Source organism: Oryctolagus cuniculus, chromosome 2 (assembly GCF_964237555.1).
Source record: "Oryctolagus cuniculus chromosome 2, mOryCun1.1, whole genome shotgun sequence".
NCBI lineage: Eukaryota > Metazoa > Chordata > Mammalia > Lagomorpha > Leporidae > Oryctolagus > Oryctolagus cuniculus.
Window position 1 is genome coordinate 1,087,856 of NC_091433.1, and position 15,409 is coordinate 1,103,264.

Genomic DNA, 15,409 nt, shown 5'->3' on the forward strand with positions numbered 1-15,409 from the left:
ACCGAGTGAGTGAGCTCAGGGCTGCGTGGGCCTGGGGGGGGGGGGGCGGAGGCGGTGGGGGGGGGGCGGGGAGACCCGGAAGCGGCAGGTGGCGGAGGGCGTCGGGGTTGGGAGCGGGGATCTCTAACCTGCTCCGCGGGGCCCAGGCGCCGTCGCCGGGGAGGACGGGGTGGCGTGCCCCTCGATCCCCGCCCTCCCCGCCCCTGCCCCAGAACGGGGTTCCAGACCCGCCCGGTGGAAACCAGCGAACCTGGAGTCCCTTCTGCACCCCGCCTGCCTGGACCAGGCCGCAGACCCCCTCAGCCTCCCCTCTGGGTCCTCACTGCTTTGTGCGAGCCCAGGCCTACCCGCCCCCATAGAGGCTTGAACCCAGAAAGGGCCACCTCCGTTTGGGCGGAAGGGCTTCGGGCTCCCTCTCCCCACCCCCTCCCTGGCCTCGGCTTCCATGGCTCCTCCATCTGAGGGATCCCACCCCAGACCCCGTGGGACCCTGGGGACAGAACCCTCTAGAACACTGCCTGGCCCTCCCCGCCCGGTGCCCTTTCTCTGAACCCAGGATCAACCTCCTACACACACAGACTTCTCAGGGTGACTGGGGGCTCAGCACGGCCCCTGGAGCACCCCCGCCCCTGCAGAGCCTCCGCCCCAAGGTTCCTGGAGCACCCGGCCCTACCCCACCCCCTCTGCTGTCTTTGGCCACCGCAGTCACTGGGGTAACCGTGCTCCAGCCCCTTGGCCAGGAGGCTGCTCTGCCCAGCCCACCTGGTCAGAAGCTTCCCACACCTGCAGCCCTGCCTCTGCGCAGGCCTGGGGAGCCTGGTCAGACAGCTCCTGAGACGGTCACCAGGTGTGACGAGCCCCGCCCCCCAGCTGGGCTCCCTGCACTGGGAGGCCTGGTTGTGAGCTGGCACCTGGCACGCCTGGGGGGCCTGTCACTGGCCTCTTCCCCAGAGATACCCTGGATTCGGATACGGCCCTGAGACCGTCACTCAGCCCAGCCTTGGTTTCTTTCCCTGTAAGATGGGAGCGACAGTACCTGCCTCTTGGGGGCTAGGAGGTGGCAGGGACAGAGGGGACGGCGCTTCTGCCCTTGGCCCTGCCCACAGGCAGCTGGGCCTGTGGGAGGCCAGGCCTGCAGGACCACAAGCTCAGGGACAGCCCGGGCTGGGGCCATGGCCACCCGGCTGGCCAGTGCAGGCCCCGGGCCAGGCCTCTGAGCACCTAGGGGCCTTCCCGAAAGCTGACACTCGGGGAGACGCTGTCTTCAAGATGCAGGCGAAGGTCTGATCAAACGTCCGTGCGCCCTAACCTTGCGCCCGCGTGGCGGACAGCTGCCGGGGAGGCGGTGTGCTCGCTGCGCAGGCTTTCCCCACGGCGCTGGTGAGCCCGGACAACCGGGACAACTGTAAACTCGGATCTCTCGTAGCAGAAACGTCCAAAAGCAACAGTAAGACTTCAGACATTTTTATGGGGGTGGGGTGGGCTGAGCCGCACGCTGCGGAGTGCGTCGAGGCACTGAGGTGGGGGGCCTGGGACGGGGCAGGCACAGGGCCTAGCCTGTCATGCTGTGGCCCCAGCCCCATGGCTACGCTGGCTGGCTCTTCTCAGAGGCCTGGGGGAGGGAAGCCTGGGACGGGGGGCATGATGGGGTCTCTGCTGTGTGTGGGGTGGGGGTGGGGGCATCCAGCTGGGGCAGGACAGCCCCTTCCCCAGCCTCCCCAGCCATTTAGAGCAGCTTGCCTCGCCTTTGGTCACTGCTGTGCCAGCTGTGGGCCTCTGAGGACCCCTCACCCATTTGCAGGACCCTGCAGACGAGAGCCTGGACACCAAGTCTGGCTGCACAAGCTGGGGGGGCTGTCCTGACTTGGGGTGCATGACCACAGCCGGCCGCCCCTGCCAGTTCCGGCTCCTCCTTGAGCCAGACAGCAGAGAGGAGGCAGTGGGGTCGGCTGCCCCCTTGTGGCCAGTAAGAGCTGCAACCAGGACCCTGGAGGAGCCCAGGAAGGAGGGGGTCCCTGACTCACTTGTGTCTGCCACTTGGGTCATATGGCCTCTGTTCCCAGCCTCCCTGACCCCGGCCTAGCCTGGGCATCCACATGGCTAGCAGGAGAGTGAGGTGAGAGGCCTTACTGCCTCCCAGCCAGGACTGGGCTGGCCTGGGATTCCCGAAGACAGGCCAGCTGTATGGGTGAGCCACTAGGGGCAGGCAGCGGGGCAGCTCCAGAGGCCAGAGTGCTAGGGCCACGGCTGTGGGCTGAGCTGTCTGCACTGAGGGCGGGTGAGACTGCCTGGGACTCCTCTCTCCCCACCCTGGTGCCACCTCCCCAAGGTTGGCCATGGTGACCTTTGTGTCCCAGGCTTCCAGGCCTTGACCTGCTGGCCTGCCTGTGGGCTGCTGCAGGCTGCGTGCACCTGGGAAGGGCCCAGCCTGGCCTACAACCCCTGCCTGTTGCTGGAAGCTGGGCTGGGCTGTGGGGGTGCTGCCAGCCCTCTTCCCAGCTTAGAGAAGCCCCCTGGCCCCCTGCCGCGAGTGGTCCCAGGCACAGGCAGCCAGGGCCAGCGCTTCCTGGCTCCTAACCCCCAGCACCAGCTCTGCCACTTCCTGAGAACCAGACTCCTCGCTGTCCTGCCGCCTTGCGAGGCTGGCGAACAGCGGAGGGGAGAGCAGGTACGAAGTCCGGGATGTGGCAGCGGGAAGGACCATGGGACGGTGACGATGGGCACGCGGAGGCGCGGGGAGCTGACCTCACCGAGCTCAAGGCTGGCTCCCCAGGGCTCACGCCAACCCCGTAGCTCGTGGCACGTCCCAACCTTTCCCAGGTCCCCACCCCACCCTTCCAGCGCTTCCTTAGCTGCACTAACCTTGGGCCAGTCCCCCGCCCCTGCCAGATCCGGGCTCTGCCCTTGGGGTGGGTGTCGTCTGCAGGAAGGGATGACCCACCCCACGCTGAGTGAGGTACAGCAACTTCCCGGTCCAGGGAGCCCCTCCCCCGCAGACAGGAAGGGGGCTCCTCGGGGAGGGGCTGCCCTGCTCCCCATCCCCCACTGCACGCAGGCAGGCGAGGCTGGCCCGGAGGGCTCCGGGACCTGCCTGCCTCCCACCCCTGCCTGTAGGTGCCTGACAGGCCTGGCGCTGTAGCTGCAGGAGGGCTCCCTGCAAGGCTGACTCCTTGGTCAGTGGCAGCAGGGCCGGCTCCCCCGGCCCCCGCCGGGCAGCTGCCCAGGAGCCCATGTGGCGAGGATGGGGGCCACCTCTGTGCTCTGCCCGCTAGGCAGGGAGATAGGCAGCCACTGAGGCCCCCTGGGCACCCCTACTCTTTTTTTTTGCTGCCAAAGACAGCCCCGCATTCTGGAACTTTCTCTCCAGTGAGTGGCTACAGGGACTGCCCCCATCCACTCACAGCCCTGCCCTCCATGGGCCTGGGCTCGGAAGTCCCCACAGCCCCTGCGTTCTCCCTGCTGGGCCCCCAAAGGCAGCCCGAGACCAAGGCCACCAGGGGACGGGCCCCAAGGAGGGGTGGCCAAGAGCACAGGCCAGCGGCTCAGCAGCAAGTCCTGCCTCGGCTGTCCCACCTCCTGGCTGAGTGCGCTCGGCCCGGACGCAGCCGCCTCGCCGCTGGAGCCCCGGCAGCCGGGGGTCGGCGCTCGCACAGAAACCAGAGCGCCTGCAATCCTTAAATAGATTTATGGAAATGGTTTTGAATTACAGCATTTAGAAAATAAAAATAATAATCTCAATATATCATCTTCCCTCCGTGATAGACTTTTCCCTTACAGAAGCCGTTTTGTGCCTGTGGGCTCCACTGTGAAACAGTAATTGGGTTTTATCCTATAAAAGAAGCAGTAGGTGTGTCATCTCCCTAAAAATAAAACTGCAATCGTCATTGCAATGTGAAGCCTGAGATTTAAGCCTGAGGAGGTGTCCGTGCTGGGCTCTCTCAGCCCGGGGCCTGTCCGCCCTGGGGCTGGGGAAGCGGGCCAGGGTCCCAGGGGCTGCACAGGGGCTGGGCTGCCCGGCAAGCCTCCCTGCCTGTGGTGGCAGTGCCGGGCCAGGTCCCGTCCCCCCGCAGGTGGACAATGGTGGGCAGGCGCCAGGGTGCAGCCACGCCCCTCCCCCTCTGAGAAATGAGATGAGTGTTTTGTAGCGGGGTCCTGAGAAGGGGCGGCAGCGGCAGGCGCCGGGGAACCGGGTGAGCAGGGGGCGTCCCCTCCTCTGCCAGAGGAGGCCGGCGGAGTGGCCGCTGTGTGGGCCGCGTCCAGCCCGGGCCCAGCTCCCGCAGCCCAGACCTAGCCCTGCCCCGCCAGCAGCCCGGGGCCCCCGTCAAGCAAAGCTGACCTCCTGCTGGCCCCCCGCGGCTGGCCTGGGGTCCCTGAGGGTGGGGAGGCCAGGGACGGAGGGGCGGGCTTTCTGGAAGTCTGGGGTCCTGCGGCAGCGGCAGCTTGATGAGAGGCAGCGAGGCGGGCGCTCCCGGCCGGCGCGGTCAGACGCCCGCCTTGTCGCTGTAGAAGGGCGTGACGTGAAACATGTAGCAGTGTGTGCACACGCGCACGGGCTTCACCTGCCCGTAGCGGGGCAGCGGCGCCGAGTGCGAGGAGCAGCGGGAGCAGAAGATCTAGGAGCAGAAGGAATGGGCTTGGCGGGCGGGGCCTGCACAGCTCCCACCCGGGGCCCGCCCCTTCCCAGACTCCTCCCATCCTGGCAGGAGCTGTTGGGCTAAGGAGCTGGGACCCTCAGAAAACCCTGGGCAGGGCTCTCTGGAGGGTTCCAGGCCCGCACCACGGCCACTGCAGGCTCCTGTTCAGAGCCAAGGTCCCCCCACCCCCACCCCGGCTCTGATTGGCCAGGGCTGGGCACACACGCTTCGTGGGCTGAGCCCCTGGAGTCGCGGCAGGGCCTCTGCACAAAGACCCCAAAGGCCCCATCAACCACGCAGGGCAGCGTGGGTCCTGACTTCCAGACACACAGGTGGTCCCCCTGCGGCCCCGCCCACCTCCCCGCACCTGCGGCAGTGCCCACCCTGCGGCCCCGCCCACCTCCCCGCAGCTGCGGCAGTGCCCACCCTGCGGCCCCGCCCACCTCCCCGCACCTGCGGCAGTGCCCACCCTGCGGCCCCGCCCACCTTCCCCCCGCACCTGCGGCAGTGCCCACCCTGCGGCCCCGCCCACCTCCCCGCACCTGCGGCAGTGCCCACCCTGCGGCCCCGCCCACCTTCCCCCCGCACCTGCGGCAGTGCCCACCCTGCGGCCCCGCCCACCTCCCCGCACCTGCGGCAGTGCCCACCCTGAGGCCCCGCCCACCTCCCCACACCTGCGGCAGTGCCCACCCTGCGGCCCCGCCCACCTCCCCGCACCTGCGGCAGTGCCCACCCTGCGGCCCCGCCTACCTTCCCGCAGCTGCGGCAGTGGTGTTTCCTGCGGATGACAGTGAAGGGCGCTTTGCACGCGGTGCAGAAGCCGCAGGCCTCGTCGGGCACCCACTCCGGGGGATCTGTCACGAGAGCGGGGGGCACGTCACCACGTGGGCAGGCGGCAGGGGTGGAGGCCTGGGTGTGTGTGCAGCTGCCTCCCACCTACCCCCTCCCTGCCCCCCACCCCAACTTCTGCTCTGACCTGGCTGTGATTCAGGAAACCCTGTGCAGGCGACCCAAGTGCCTGGCTGCAGCCCACGCCTCACCCCAGGCCAGGCCACCAGGGCCGACGGTGTGTGTGACAGGAGCACCTGCTGGACGACCACACCCTGGCCCCAGCCCTCTCCTGCCCAGATTCTGCCTGCAGCTCTGGCCCAGGTGCTCTCCTGCACCGTGCACCTCGGCCAGGCCTCCTGCCCACCATGGACTACAGGGCCCTCCCGACAAATGGGCCCCGAGTCCCCACCCGGCCACCAGGCTCCTGCCCACCATGGGCTACAGGGCCCTCCCGACAGATGGGCCCCGAGTCCCCACCCGGCCACCAGGCTCCTGCCCACCATGGGCTACAGGGCCCTCCCGACAGATGGGCCCAGAGTCCCCACCCGGCCACCAGGCTCCTGCCCACCATGGGCTACAGGGCCCTCCTGACAGATGGGCCCCGAGTCCCCACCCGGCCACCAGGCCGCCTGGCAGAGGCTCCCACACGAACGGCCCTTGGCTCCTGTGACTCCTGCGGTCAAGGGAGGGTCTGGGTCCCCAGGAGTAGCAGGTGAACTGCTGGGTGTCAGGTGTGGGCCCTTTCCCCAGGACCCTGAGCCACAACCAGGCCTCAGCCCTGCACCCTGCACTTCCTGCCCACCAGGCTGAGACACGGAGGACCGGGCCCGCGGGAGGGCCGCGAGGCGGCAGGGCAGGGAGGGCCCTGTTGCCCACCGGGAAGCCAGGAGGCAAGCAGGTGGGAGGCTGCTCCCAGGGCAGCTGCGCACCCTGGTGGCCTGCGGAGAGTCTCGGTGGAGGAGAGCTGCCTTCCCGAGCCTGTGTCTGGGCCAGAGGTGAAGCGTCCAGTGCAGGCCCCGTCACTCTCCGCCCCGCAGGCGGCCCAGAGCTTCCCACACACCTTCAAAGTCCCCATCACAGGTCTTGGCTGCGAGCTCGGAGGACGACAGGGTCTCCTGGCACAGGGCGCAGTCCTCCAAGGCGGCACTCCGCAGCGTCTGGGTGACTAGGAGAGAGAGAGCTGCTGTGTGGTGCACACTCATGCACCGTCCCCCGCCCGGTGGGCACAGCTGGTGCAGCCCACAGGGGGTCGGCTCCCCCAAACCCAGTGACCACGGCAGGTGGAGGACGTCACCGGAGCAGGCAGGGTCTTTCAGCCTGATGGCTCCTTCTCTGTGGGGACCCTGGAGTGTGCAGCTGCCCCTCTTCATGGGCATCCCGCCCGGGTCCTGCATCTGTGGCCCCCAGGCGGGCGAGGCCCGAGGGGCCCACAACCCTGTCCACAGTCAGCCCACACTGCCGCCTTTTGGAAGCAGGGTCTCCAGAGTGCCGCCCTGCCCTGACTCCCCGGCAGGATGTGGGCGTGCAGCACACCCTAGGGCAGAGCTGGTCAGCATAGGCTCCTCCCACGGGCAAGGACCCTGCCGGCCAGGGCTCCGGGGAGGGCAGCGGCCTGTGTGCCCAGATCCCCGGCAGCAGAAGCCCCCAGAACAGACCCTCAGCCCAGCACGAGGGGCAGCCAGCAGGGGTGGCGCCCACTTCTGCCTTCGGACTCTGCAGGAACCAAGGGCTGAACTCTTTGCGCCTAATCCGTCCCTGCCGTGATGCCTCCCCCCATACACGCCACGTCATGTGCGGGCCCAAGTGCATGTGCACCTTCACGTGTGCTTGTGTGAACATGTGTGTGCCTGCATGTGTGCCTGCATGTGAGAGAGCACGTGTGGACCTGCCGTGTGCTGAGTGTGAGGCAAATTATAGCGGGCAGCAGACTTCTTGCCATTTCTCATTTTCTTGAATGTGGGTGGCTCTGAGGTGGGGGGACCCCATTATGTCTGGGTCTGGGTGTGGGTGGCTCTGAGGTGGGGGGACCCCGTTATGTCTGGGTCTGGGTGTGGGTGGCTCTGAGGTGGGGGGACCCCGTTATGTCTGGGTCTGGGTGTGGGTGGCTCTGAGGTGGGGGGACCCCATTATGTCTGGGTCTGGGTGTGGCTGACTCTGGAGGGGAGGGGCCCCCGCCATGTCTGGTCCCATCTGTAAGAGGACAGACACATCTCCCTACACACTGTCGGCAGCAAGTTAATACCTGACTGCGGCAGGGCCAGGGAGGACGGGAGCCAGGTGCCGCAGGCTTGAGCCTGTGGGGGGTTGTGGTCCATGTGCAGAGCTGGGGTGGGGCTGCTTCTCTGGGCCGCGGCCCCCCGGCACAGCCTGGCTGTGCTGTGTCCCTGGGCTCCACCAGCAGGTGGCCAGGCACGTGTGGGGTGGGGCAGGTCACACGAGTCTCCGGGTGCACAGTCGCCCCCCGAGGGCAGCCAGCAGGGTCTCAGAGCCTGTCCTGAGGGGACCCCAACTCTCCGGAAGGGACACTGACCCTTCTTTAACTTCTCCTTGTCGTCGGCTTCAGGCTTGGTGGCCATGACCTCAAACAGTGTCTTGAGGATGCTTCTCAGGTCACTTGCGTAGTTTGTCTGCAGCTGGTCAGCCACCCCTGGGGGTCAGGACCACGACAGAGGGACAGAAAGACAGAGGGGAGGCTGGGTCGGGCTGGCCAGAGTCCAGGACCAGTGACCAGCGCGGCCCCAATCCCTCCAGCTCTTGGGGGCGACTCCTCCAGCAGGAGCAGAAACCCCCGAGTCACAGGACGGCAGGCGAGGCACGAGAACTGTCAGGGCCACGCGGCAGCGCTGCTGTTCACGTTCGTGCGCTTCGTCCACAGGTCAGCAGCCCTGGCCACTCGCCCAGGGACACACGGAGCCCCATGCTATGCCCACCGTCAGGGCGCCTGCAAAGCTCCCACCCTGGCACCGCACACAACACCCCAAGTAACTGCCCGCAGACTGCAATACGGACCCAGGATGGGGGCACCCAGGGTGGGGCCTGCCCAGGGCGGTGCCCAGCGCCCTGCTCTTGGGCACACCTCCCCAGCCCCGGCTGCCACCCCCCACCCAGCCGAGGGCACTTCCCCTGCCCCTGTGGAGCGAGTGCCTTCCGCTGCCTCACCCTTCACGGAAAGGAAAGCTCACCTCTTGGGGGCGCATTTATAGGGCAAGACAGGGCAAAGCCAGGGGGAGGTCACGCGCACCCCCAGGGTCCACGCGCACCCATCCCTGGCCCAGAGCCCCGCACCTGAAATACAGACAAAGAGGCGGTGGATGAGGTCGTGGCTGCCATGGAACCTGGATCGGATCTTCTCTCTCGTGGCTGCGGGGGTGGCGGGGGTGGCCGTGGGGGCTGCCTCCGGCACAGTCTGGTCTGAGGGGCGGGAAGCGGCTGCAGAGTCGCTACACGGAGAAGCAAACGGGGGTGTGTGAGGAGGCGGGAGGCCTGCGAGCCAGGACGGGAGCCTGTCCTCGATTCCGGTGACGTCTCGGCCCGCTCACCCGGCAGCCTCTCCCTGCTCTGGGCCCTCTGTTCTGCTGTCCAAGTGCCTCTGTGTCCCTCCGCCGGGTCTCCTGCTACGGACAGCTGCCGCTGACTCACGCTAAGGCCGCTCATTCTCGCATCCCCAGCTCAGCCCGACAGACCAACTTCCTGCTGGGTCACTGCTCGTGCCGGCTGCGCCGGACTGAATGTGTGCACCCAGCCCCTGGTCCCCCGTTTCCTGCGGCGAGATCCAGTGAAGGGTCTGTGGATGAGGAGGGCATCCTGGGTCACACTGAGGGCCGGAAACCCAGCCACTGTGGTTCCGAGACACAGACACAAGGAGCAGGCGGAGGCCGGCGTGGTGCAGCCACGAGCCAGGCAGGCCTGGAGGGGCAGGAGGACTCCTCCCGCGGAGCCGCTGCAGGCAAAGTGGCCCTGCCAGGCTGCGCACTTGCGGCCTGCAGACCCCGAGGGTCAGTTTCTGTGATCTGGGCCCGGCCTGTGGCACCGTGTCATGGCTGCCGCGGGAAACGCACGCACCGCCCACCAGCCCTTGCCTCTTGCCAGGGCTGCGGAAACAGCTCGCCCAGCTCAGGGGCTGTGAGCATCAACCCTCCCACTTAAAAACAACTATCGCCTGTCCTCTATCTCTTTCTCTTTTTGTCCCACCATCTAGGAAATGTCCTCAACTTCTTTGTGCAATTTCTTTTTTAAAAGACTTATTTATTTATTTGAAAGGCAGAGTTACAGAGAGGCAGAGGCAGAGAGAGGTATTCTATCCACTGGTTCATTCCCCAAATGGCTGTAACAAACTGAGCTGAGCCGATCCAAAGCCAGGAGCCAGGAGCTTCTCCTGGGTCTCCCACGTGGGTGCAGGGGCCCAAGTACACGGGCCATCTTCCACTGCTTTCCCAGGCCACAGCAGAGAGCTGGATGGGAAGTGGAGCAGCCGGGACTAGAACCCGCGCCCATACGGGATGCCGACGCTGCAGGCGGCAGGGCAGCTTCCCCTGCCCCGCCATGGCGCCAGCCCCGCAATTTCACTTTGGAAACATTTTCTTTTTCTAATTTGAGAGGCAGAGACAGACAGAGCTCCCTCACCTGCTACCTCACTGCCCAGATGCCCACGAGGACCAGACTGGGCTGGGTCAGAGCTGGGAGCCAAGATCTCAAGCCCGTCTCCCACGTGGGCAGCAGGGGCCCAGTTACTGGGCCATCGCTGCCACATCCCAGGTCTGCCCAGCAGGAGGCTGAGAGCCAGGGCCCCCCAACAGGGGACGCAGGGGCGGCTCGGCCGAACACCTGCCCGCACCCTGCACGTCCCAGTTCCTTTTGATTCCCGCTCTCACGGTTTCACAGGTGCAAAAACCTTCGGCCTGTCTAGAAATGGCGCTTGTTTTTAAAGCTGCCGTCAGAGGCCCGCCCTGTTTTCCCTTCCTACGGACAGAGATGATTCCTTTGCTGGGTCTTTGACGCTGGCAGCTTCCTCCGGCATTCGGGGCCCCCGGGCCTGGCTAGGGGCAGGGTGAGTTGCGGCACTGGAGGAGAACCGGAGCCGCCCGAATTCCACAGGCCAGGGCGCCCCTCAGATCCTTGGGAAGGAAGTGATAGGAGCCAGAACCTGCGAGTGACGGGGACCTAACCACGTGCCAGGGCCGAGCTGGCCCGGGAGCACGAGGGTGAGACCCGCGAGGCCCCGAGGACAGTGGCCGGCTCTGGTGCCGGCTCTGGGGGCTCGGGGCTGGGAAAGGCCCCCGTGTGTGTGGGGGGGGTGCAAGGCTGCAGGGGTTTGTCCTGCTCTGACATTCACGTCCATCCCTGGAACCCAGAGAAGCAATGGGAGGCCGGGGTGCCGGCCGCGGCAATGGGTCCTCGGCACGGACCTGGGGGATCATCTGCGGCTCCGCCCTCCCAGGTGGCCCGATTTCCACAGAGGCTAAGCCAGGGACCTTCAGCGTGTGGGCCTTGCTGCTCCCCCCTCTCCCCAGGGGACTAAGAGAAGGGGTGGCCCCTTCCGTCGGGGAGGTCAGCTTCCATCCGTGCCCCCAGCCTCACTGGGGAGCTGAGACCAGAGGCTTAGAGGGAAACTTGCACAGCAGTGCCACAGCCGCACTGTTCCTGACAGCCACTAGGGGGAGCCACCCAGGCGTGCATGGATGCACGGTAGGATGGGTGGATGGTTGAGCACCAGGAGGCCCACCTGCACACTGGGGCGTTACCCAGGATGAAAGAGCAGGAGCCTTGCGACGCTGTCCCAAGTGAAATAAGGCGGTCACAGCGGCACAGAACCTGTGCAGGATTCCACTCATGCGGGGCCCCTTGAGGAGTCCGTCCCGTGGACAGGGAGTAGACGGGGAGGGGAGGATGGCGCAGCGTTTCGTGGGGACAGAGTTCAGCTTGGAAAGATGAGCCCGGTTCTGCAGGCCGGGCGTGGTGACGGCAGACAGCAGTGTGTCTGGACGGCACACTTAAGGACAGGAGACAAAAAACAATCGGGCGCGGGGATAGCGGAAGAGGAGGCACAGATGGCAGAGAGGCCTGGGCTGCCATGGCTTTCCACCCAGGGGCTGCGGGGCTGCGGGGCTGCGGGCTGCACCTGGGGCTCCAGGGCACCGTATTTCAGCCTGAAAAGTTGGGCAAATCCACTTAGGACAGCGTCAGCAAAGGAGGCACCTGGAGTAACAGCAGCGCAGGAGTGAAACTGAACTACAGAACTGCACTGGAGGAACGGGGTGGTCCGGAGCAACGGGGAGATGGCGCTGCCCCCGAATTCATCTCCAGAGTCCGCGCTCCAGACCCAACTGCCGCTGCCTCTCTGTCTTTGCAGAAATCCGCAAGCAAACAGAAACGTGAGGGGCCCAGGACGCCAAACAACCTTGAAAAGCAAAACCAGGCCAGAGCGCTTCCCCTCGCGACACAATCTGACATGAGACGTCAGTGATCAAGACTGGCACTGGGCCGGCGGTGTGCGACGCCGGCATCCCGTGAGGGCGCCGGTTCAGGTCCTGGCTGCTCCGCTTCCCACCCAGCTCTCTGCTGTGGCCTGGGAAAGCAGCAGAGGATGGCCCAAGTGCTTGGGCCCCTGCACCCGTGTGGGAGACCCGGAGGAGCTCCTGGCTCCAGCCCTGCTCCTGCCATTGTGACCATCTGGGGAGTGAACCAGCAGATGAAGACCTCACGCTCTCTCTGTAACTCTGCCTTTCAAATAAATAAGTCTTTATTAAAAAACAAACACAAAACACTGCGGCTCTGGCATGGGGCGGACATTCCAAGTAGTGGGGTGGACTGAGAGTCCAGATGCAAACCCACACGTCTGGGGCGGCTGGTTCTCAGCCACTGTGCCGAGGCAAGAGGAGCCTCTCACGGAACTGCGCAGCCCGTGCAGAGGATGGGGGCACCCGCCTCCCACCATGGGTGAAGGCTAACTCGGAACCGTGCGTGCCGGAACCGTGGATTCTACAGGCAGACGGGGCAGTCCATCTTTGTAAACCAGGCTAAAACCAGAAATAGGACTTCATCAAAGTTAAAAGCTCCCATGCTTTGAGGGATACCATCTAGTAAATGAAATTTAGGCCATGGGACAGTATCTGCAAACCAGGTGTCTGGAACACAGAAACAAATCCTGCAGCTTGACGACAGACACAAAGCCCAGCTGAAAATAGGAAATGATTTGAACCGACATTTCCCAAGGAAGATGCGCAGGCGGCGACGGACACAGGAACAGGTGCTGGTCATCACGATCGCCTGGAGAATGCGAAGCCAGCGGACAGCAGCGTGGCGCTCTCTACCCTCCAGGGTGTCTGGGATAGAGTCCTTCTCAAAACATGAGAGACAGCAAGTGCTGGTGAGGACGGTGAGGATGTGCAGAAGCGGGGGCCCTCACACACTGCGGGGGTGGGGTGCAGTGCAGCAGGTGCGCTTTGGAGAACAGGTGAGGGGATGAACAAAACGTGGCCGGCCGTGCCACTGTGGAAAGCACTGTTAGAGGCCTCGACTCGGCTTCCGTGCCATGGCTGCAACAGGCGGAGCCGCAGAGCCACAGGTGGGTCAGCGGCTGCAGCAGCCGGGAGCGGGCTGACAGCCAGTGGGGCGGGGTTTCTTTGTGGGGCGGTAAAAACGCTATAGAACCAGACAGCGGTGAAGGCTGGGTGACTGTGTGAATGCGCCAGAAGCCACGGACGGTCCACCCAGCGCCGAACACGTGGTTTCCACGTGAGCTCCGAGCAAACGCCTGTGGAAGGGGCAGTTTGTGACGTACACGTCCGTCAGTAGGCTGGCTCCGTCAGCAGGCCACATCCAAACGAGGGAACACTTGGGCATCCGCAGGCCCACCTGAGGGGGGGAGGGCGGGGCGGCGGCAGGCAGCCAGCCTGGCAGCCCCCGGCCCTCGTCGAGGGTCCCACCACTGCTGAGCCCTGACTGCGGAGCCAGGCAAGGCCATGCAGCCGGCAGCCTGCAGCGTGGCGCAGAGCCAGGACCTCCTGCCACAGACTGGGACTGAGGCTGGGCAGGCTGTGGGGGTCAAACCCCCCAACCATAGTCTGCTTCCCCCCCGAGAGCCCTCTCCTGCTGCTCTGTCCTGATGGCCTCGTGTGCCAGCAGAGCAGCGGGGAGGCCAGTGGATGGACAGAGTCACGGGGGTCCACTGGGAGACTGGCACAGAGAAGTCACAGCACCCCTGCCCACAGGGAGCTGGCTCGGCTGAGAAGGGCTGAGGGCAACAGAAGACCAGAACATCAGAATCAGAACCCGGGCTCTCCCCCGGAGCCCAAGCTTTGGGTCCCGTCCAGTCAGCCTGTGCCTGGGGCCACTGGGATGGTCACTAGCGGAACACTGGGAGACCCAGCAACACTGGCTGTACGACGGCACTGATTCCCTGAGATGGATGCTAGACGCACAGTGGGCAGGGGGCAGGGCCCCAGGGACGTGTCAGACCCCGTGTGTGACCCCTAAACCAAGTCCAGTGGTGGAGTAGCACCTGTGAACAAGACGGAGCTGAGGCCAGCTGGTGCCAGAGGGGCCAGCCCTGTGGGGAACGTGCGGGCAGTGACGGCGAGATGTGGCCAAGGCGCAAGACACAAAGGGACGGCGAGCCACGAGACAGAGGCTGGGGGAGCACCCACCCCACCAGGGCCGTTCTACACCTCACTAGCGTCTACGCTCTTGTCGCCTGTGGTGTCTACCCAGGTGACAACGGTACTGCAGCGTGTTCACCCGATGTCTGTAACTTCCAGACGCCCCGTGGTGGCTGTCCTCCTGGGTCCTGCCTCCCACCCCTCTCTCTCCCCGAAGGCAGGCCACGTCCCTGCAGCGGCTCTGTTGGCTTGCGTCTTCTGGATAAACAGTGCAATTCCAGGCGGCCCCACCAGTCTCAAACGGCACAGCGGTGACATCTGAGCTCATGGCTGGAGCAGAGGAAGCGGGAACAGGGTGTGCACGGTCAGTGCACCCACACACAAGGGTACTTCAGAAAGTTCGCGGAAAATGGAATTTAAACATAAATTTGGTGCAGGACATTTTGAGATCTGTGTGCACAAGTGGCCTGCAAAGAATTCATGGAAATGCGTATTATCAAAAAACTAAGCATTGACTTCAAATTTGTTTTCACCAAAATAAATTTTGGGGGGCCAGCGCTTGGCGCAGCAGGGTAAGCTGTGGCCTGCAACAGCAGCATCCCAGTGAGCACTGATTTGAGTCCCACTTGCTCTACTTCTGGCCCACCTCCTGGGAAAGCAATGGAAGATGGCCCAAGCACGTGGCCCTGCACCCACACAGGAGACCCAGATGGAGTTACGGGCTCCTGGCTACAGCCTGGCCCAACCCTGGCATTGCGGGGAGTGACCCAGCAGGCGGACGATCTCTCTCTCTCTTTCTCTGCCTTTCAGATAAACAAACTCATTTTTAAATTCCATTTTCCAAACTTTTAAAAAAAATATTATGTATCTTTATTTGAAAAGCAGCAAAGAAAGAGAGATCTTACATCTACTAGTTGGTTCACTCCCCAGATACTTGTAACTGTTGGGACTGGGGCTGGGCCAGGCCAAGGCCAGGATCTCAGCCTGCACCCATCACCACTTCTTCCCAGGGTTTGCATTAGCAGAAAGCTGGACGGGGAGCAGGGGCAGGATTCAAGGCCAGGCACTCTGGGGCCAGCGTGTGGCACTGCGGGTAAACCCACGGCCTGTGACGCCAGCATCCCTTATGGGCACTGGGTCACTCCTGGCTGCTCCACTCCCAATCCAGCTCCCTGTTAATGGCCTGGGAAAAGCAGTGGAAGAGGCCCAAGTGTGCGGGCCCCTGGCACCCATGTGGGAGACCCGTGTGAAACTCCTGGCTCCTGGCTTTGACCTGGTACAGAGCTGGCCGTTGTGGCCATCTGGGGGGTGAACCAGTGGATGGACGATCTCTCTCTTTGTCTCTCT

General features: G+C 64.7%; 1 protein-coding gene and 1 non-coding gene across 6 annotated transcripts in view; one reads left to right on the plus strand and one right to left on the minus strand.

Annotated features, from left to right (window-relative positions):
* Positions 1–76: 76 nt before the first annotated feature.
* On the plus strand, positions 77–3,988 carry LOC127488270 (uncharacterized). The gene is made up of 2 exons (XR_011386823.1): positions 77–1,447; positions 1,802–3,988. It is a non-coding gene; the product is annotated as an uncharacterized protein (transcript).
* Positions 3,667–15,409, minus strand: part of ZFYVE28 (zinc finger FYVE-type containing 28) — a 106,234-nt gene continuing 94,491 nt past the window's right edge. For all 5 annotated transcript variants that reach the window (XM_051836673.2, XM_070069533.1, XM_070069531.1 and 2 more), the window contains exons 9-13: positions 8,751–8,905; positions 7,996–8,112; positions 6,526–6,630; positions 5,385–5,488; positions 3,667–4,613 (exon numbers count right to left, since the gene is read on the minus strand). In XM_051836673.2, the coding sequence (XP_051692633.1) occupies positions 4,482–4,613; positions 5,385–5,488; positions 6,526–6,630; positions 7,996–8,112; positions 8,751–8,905 (613 nt within the window). In that variant the 3' untranslated portion in view covers positions 3,667–4,481. The remainder of the gene's footprint in view (positions 4,614–5,384; positions 5,489–6,525; positions 6,631–7,995; positions 8,113–8,750; positions 8,906–15,409) is intronic.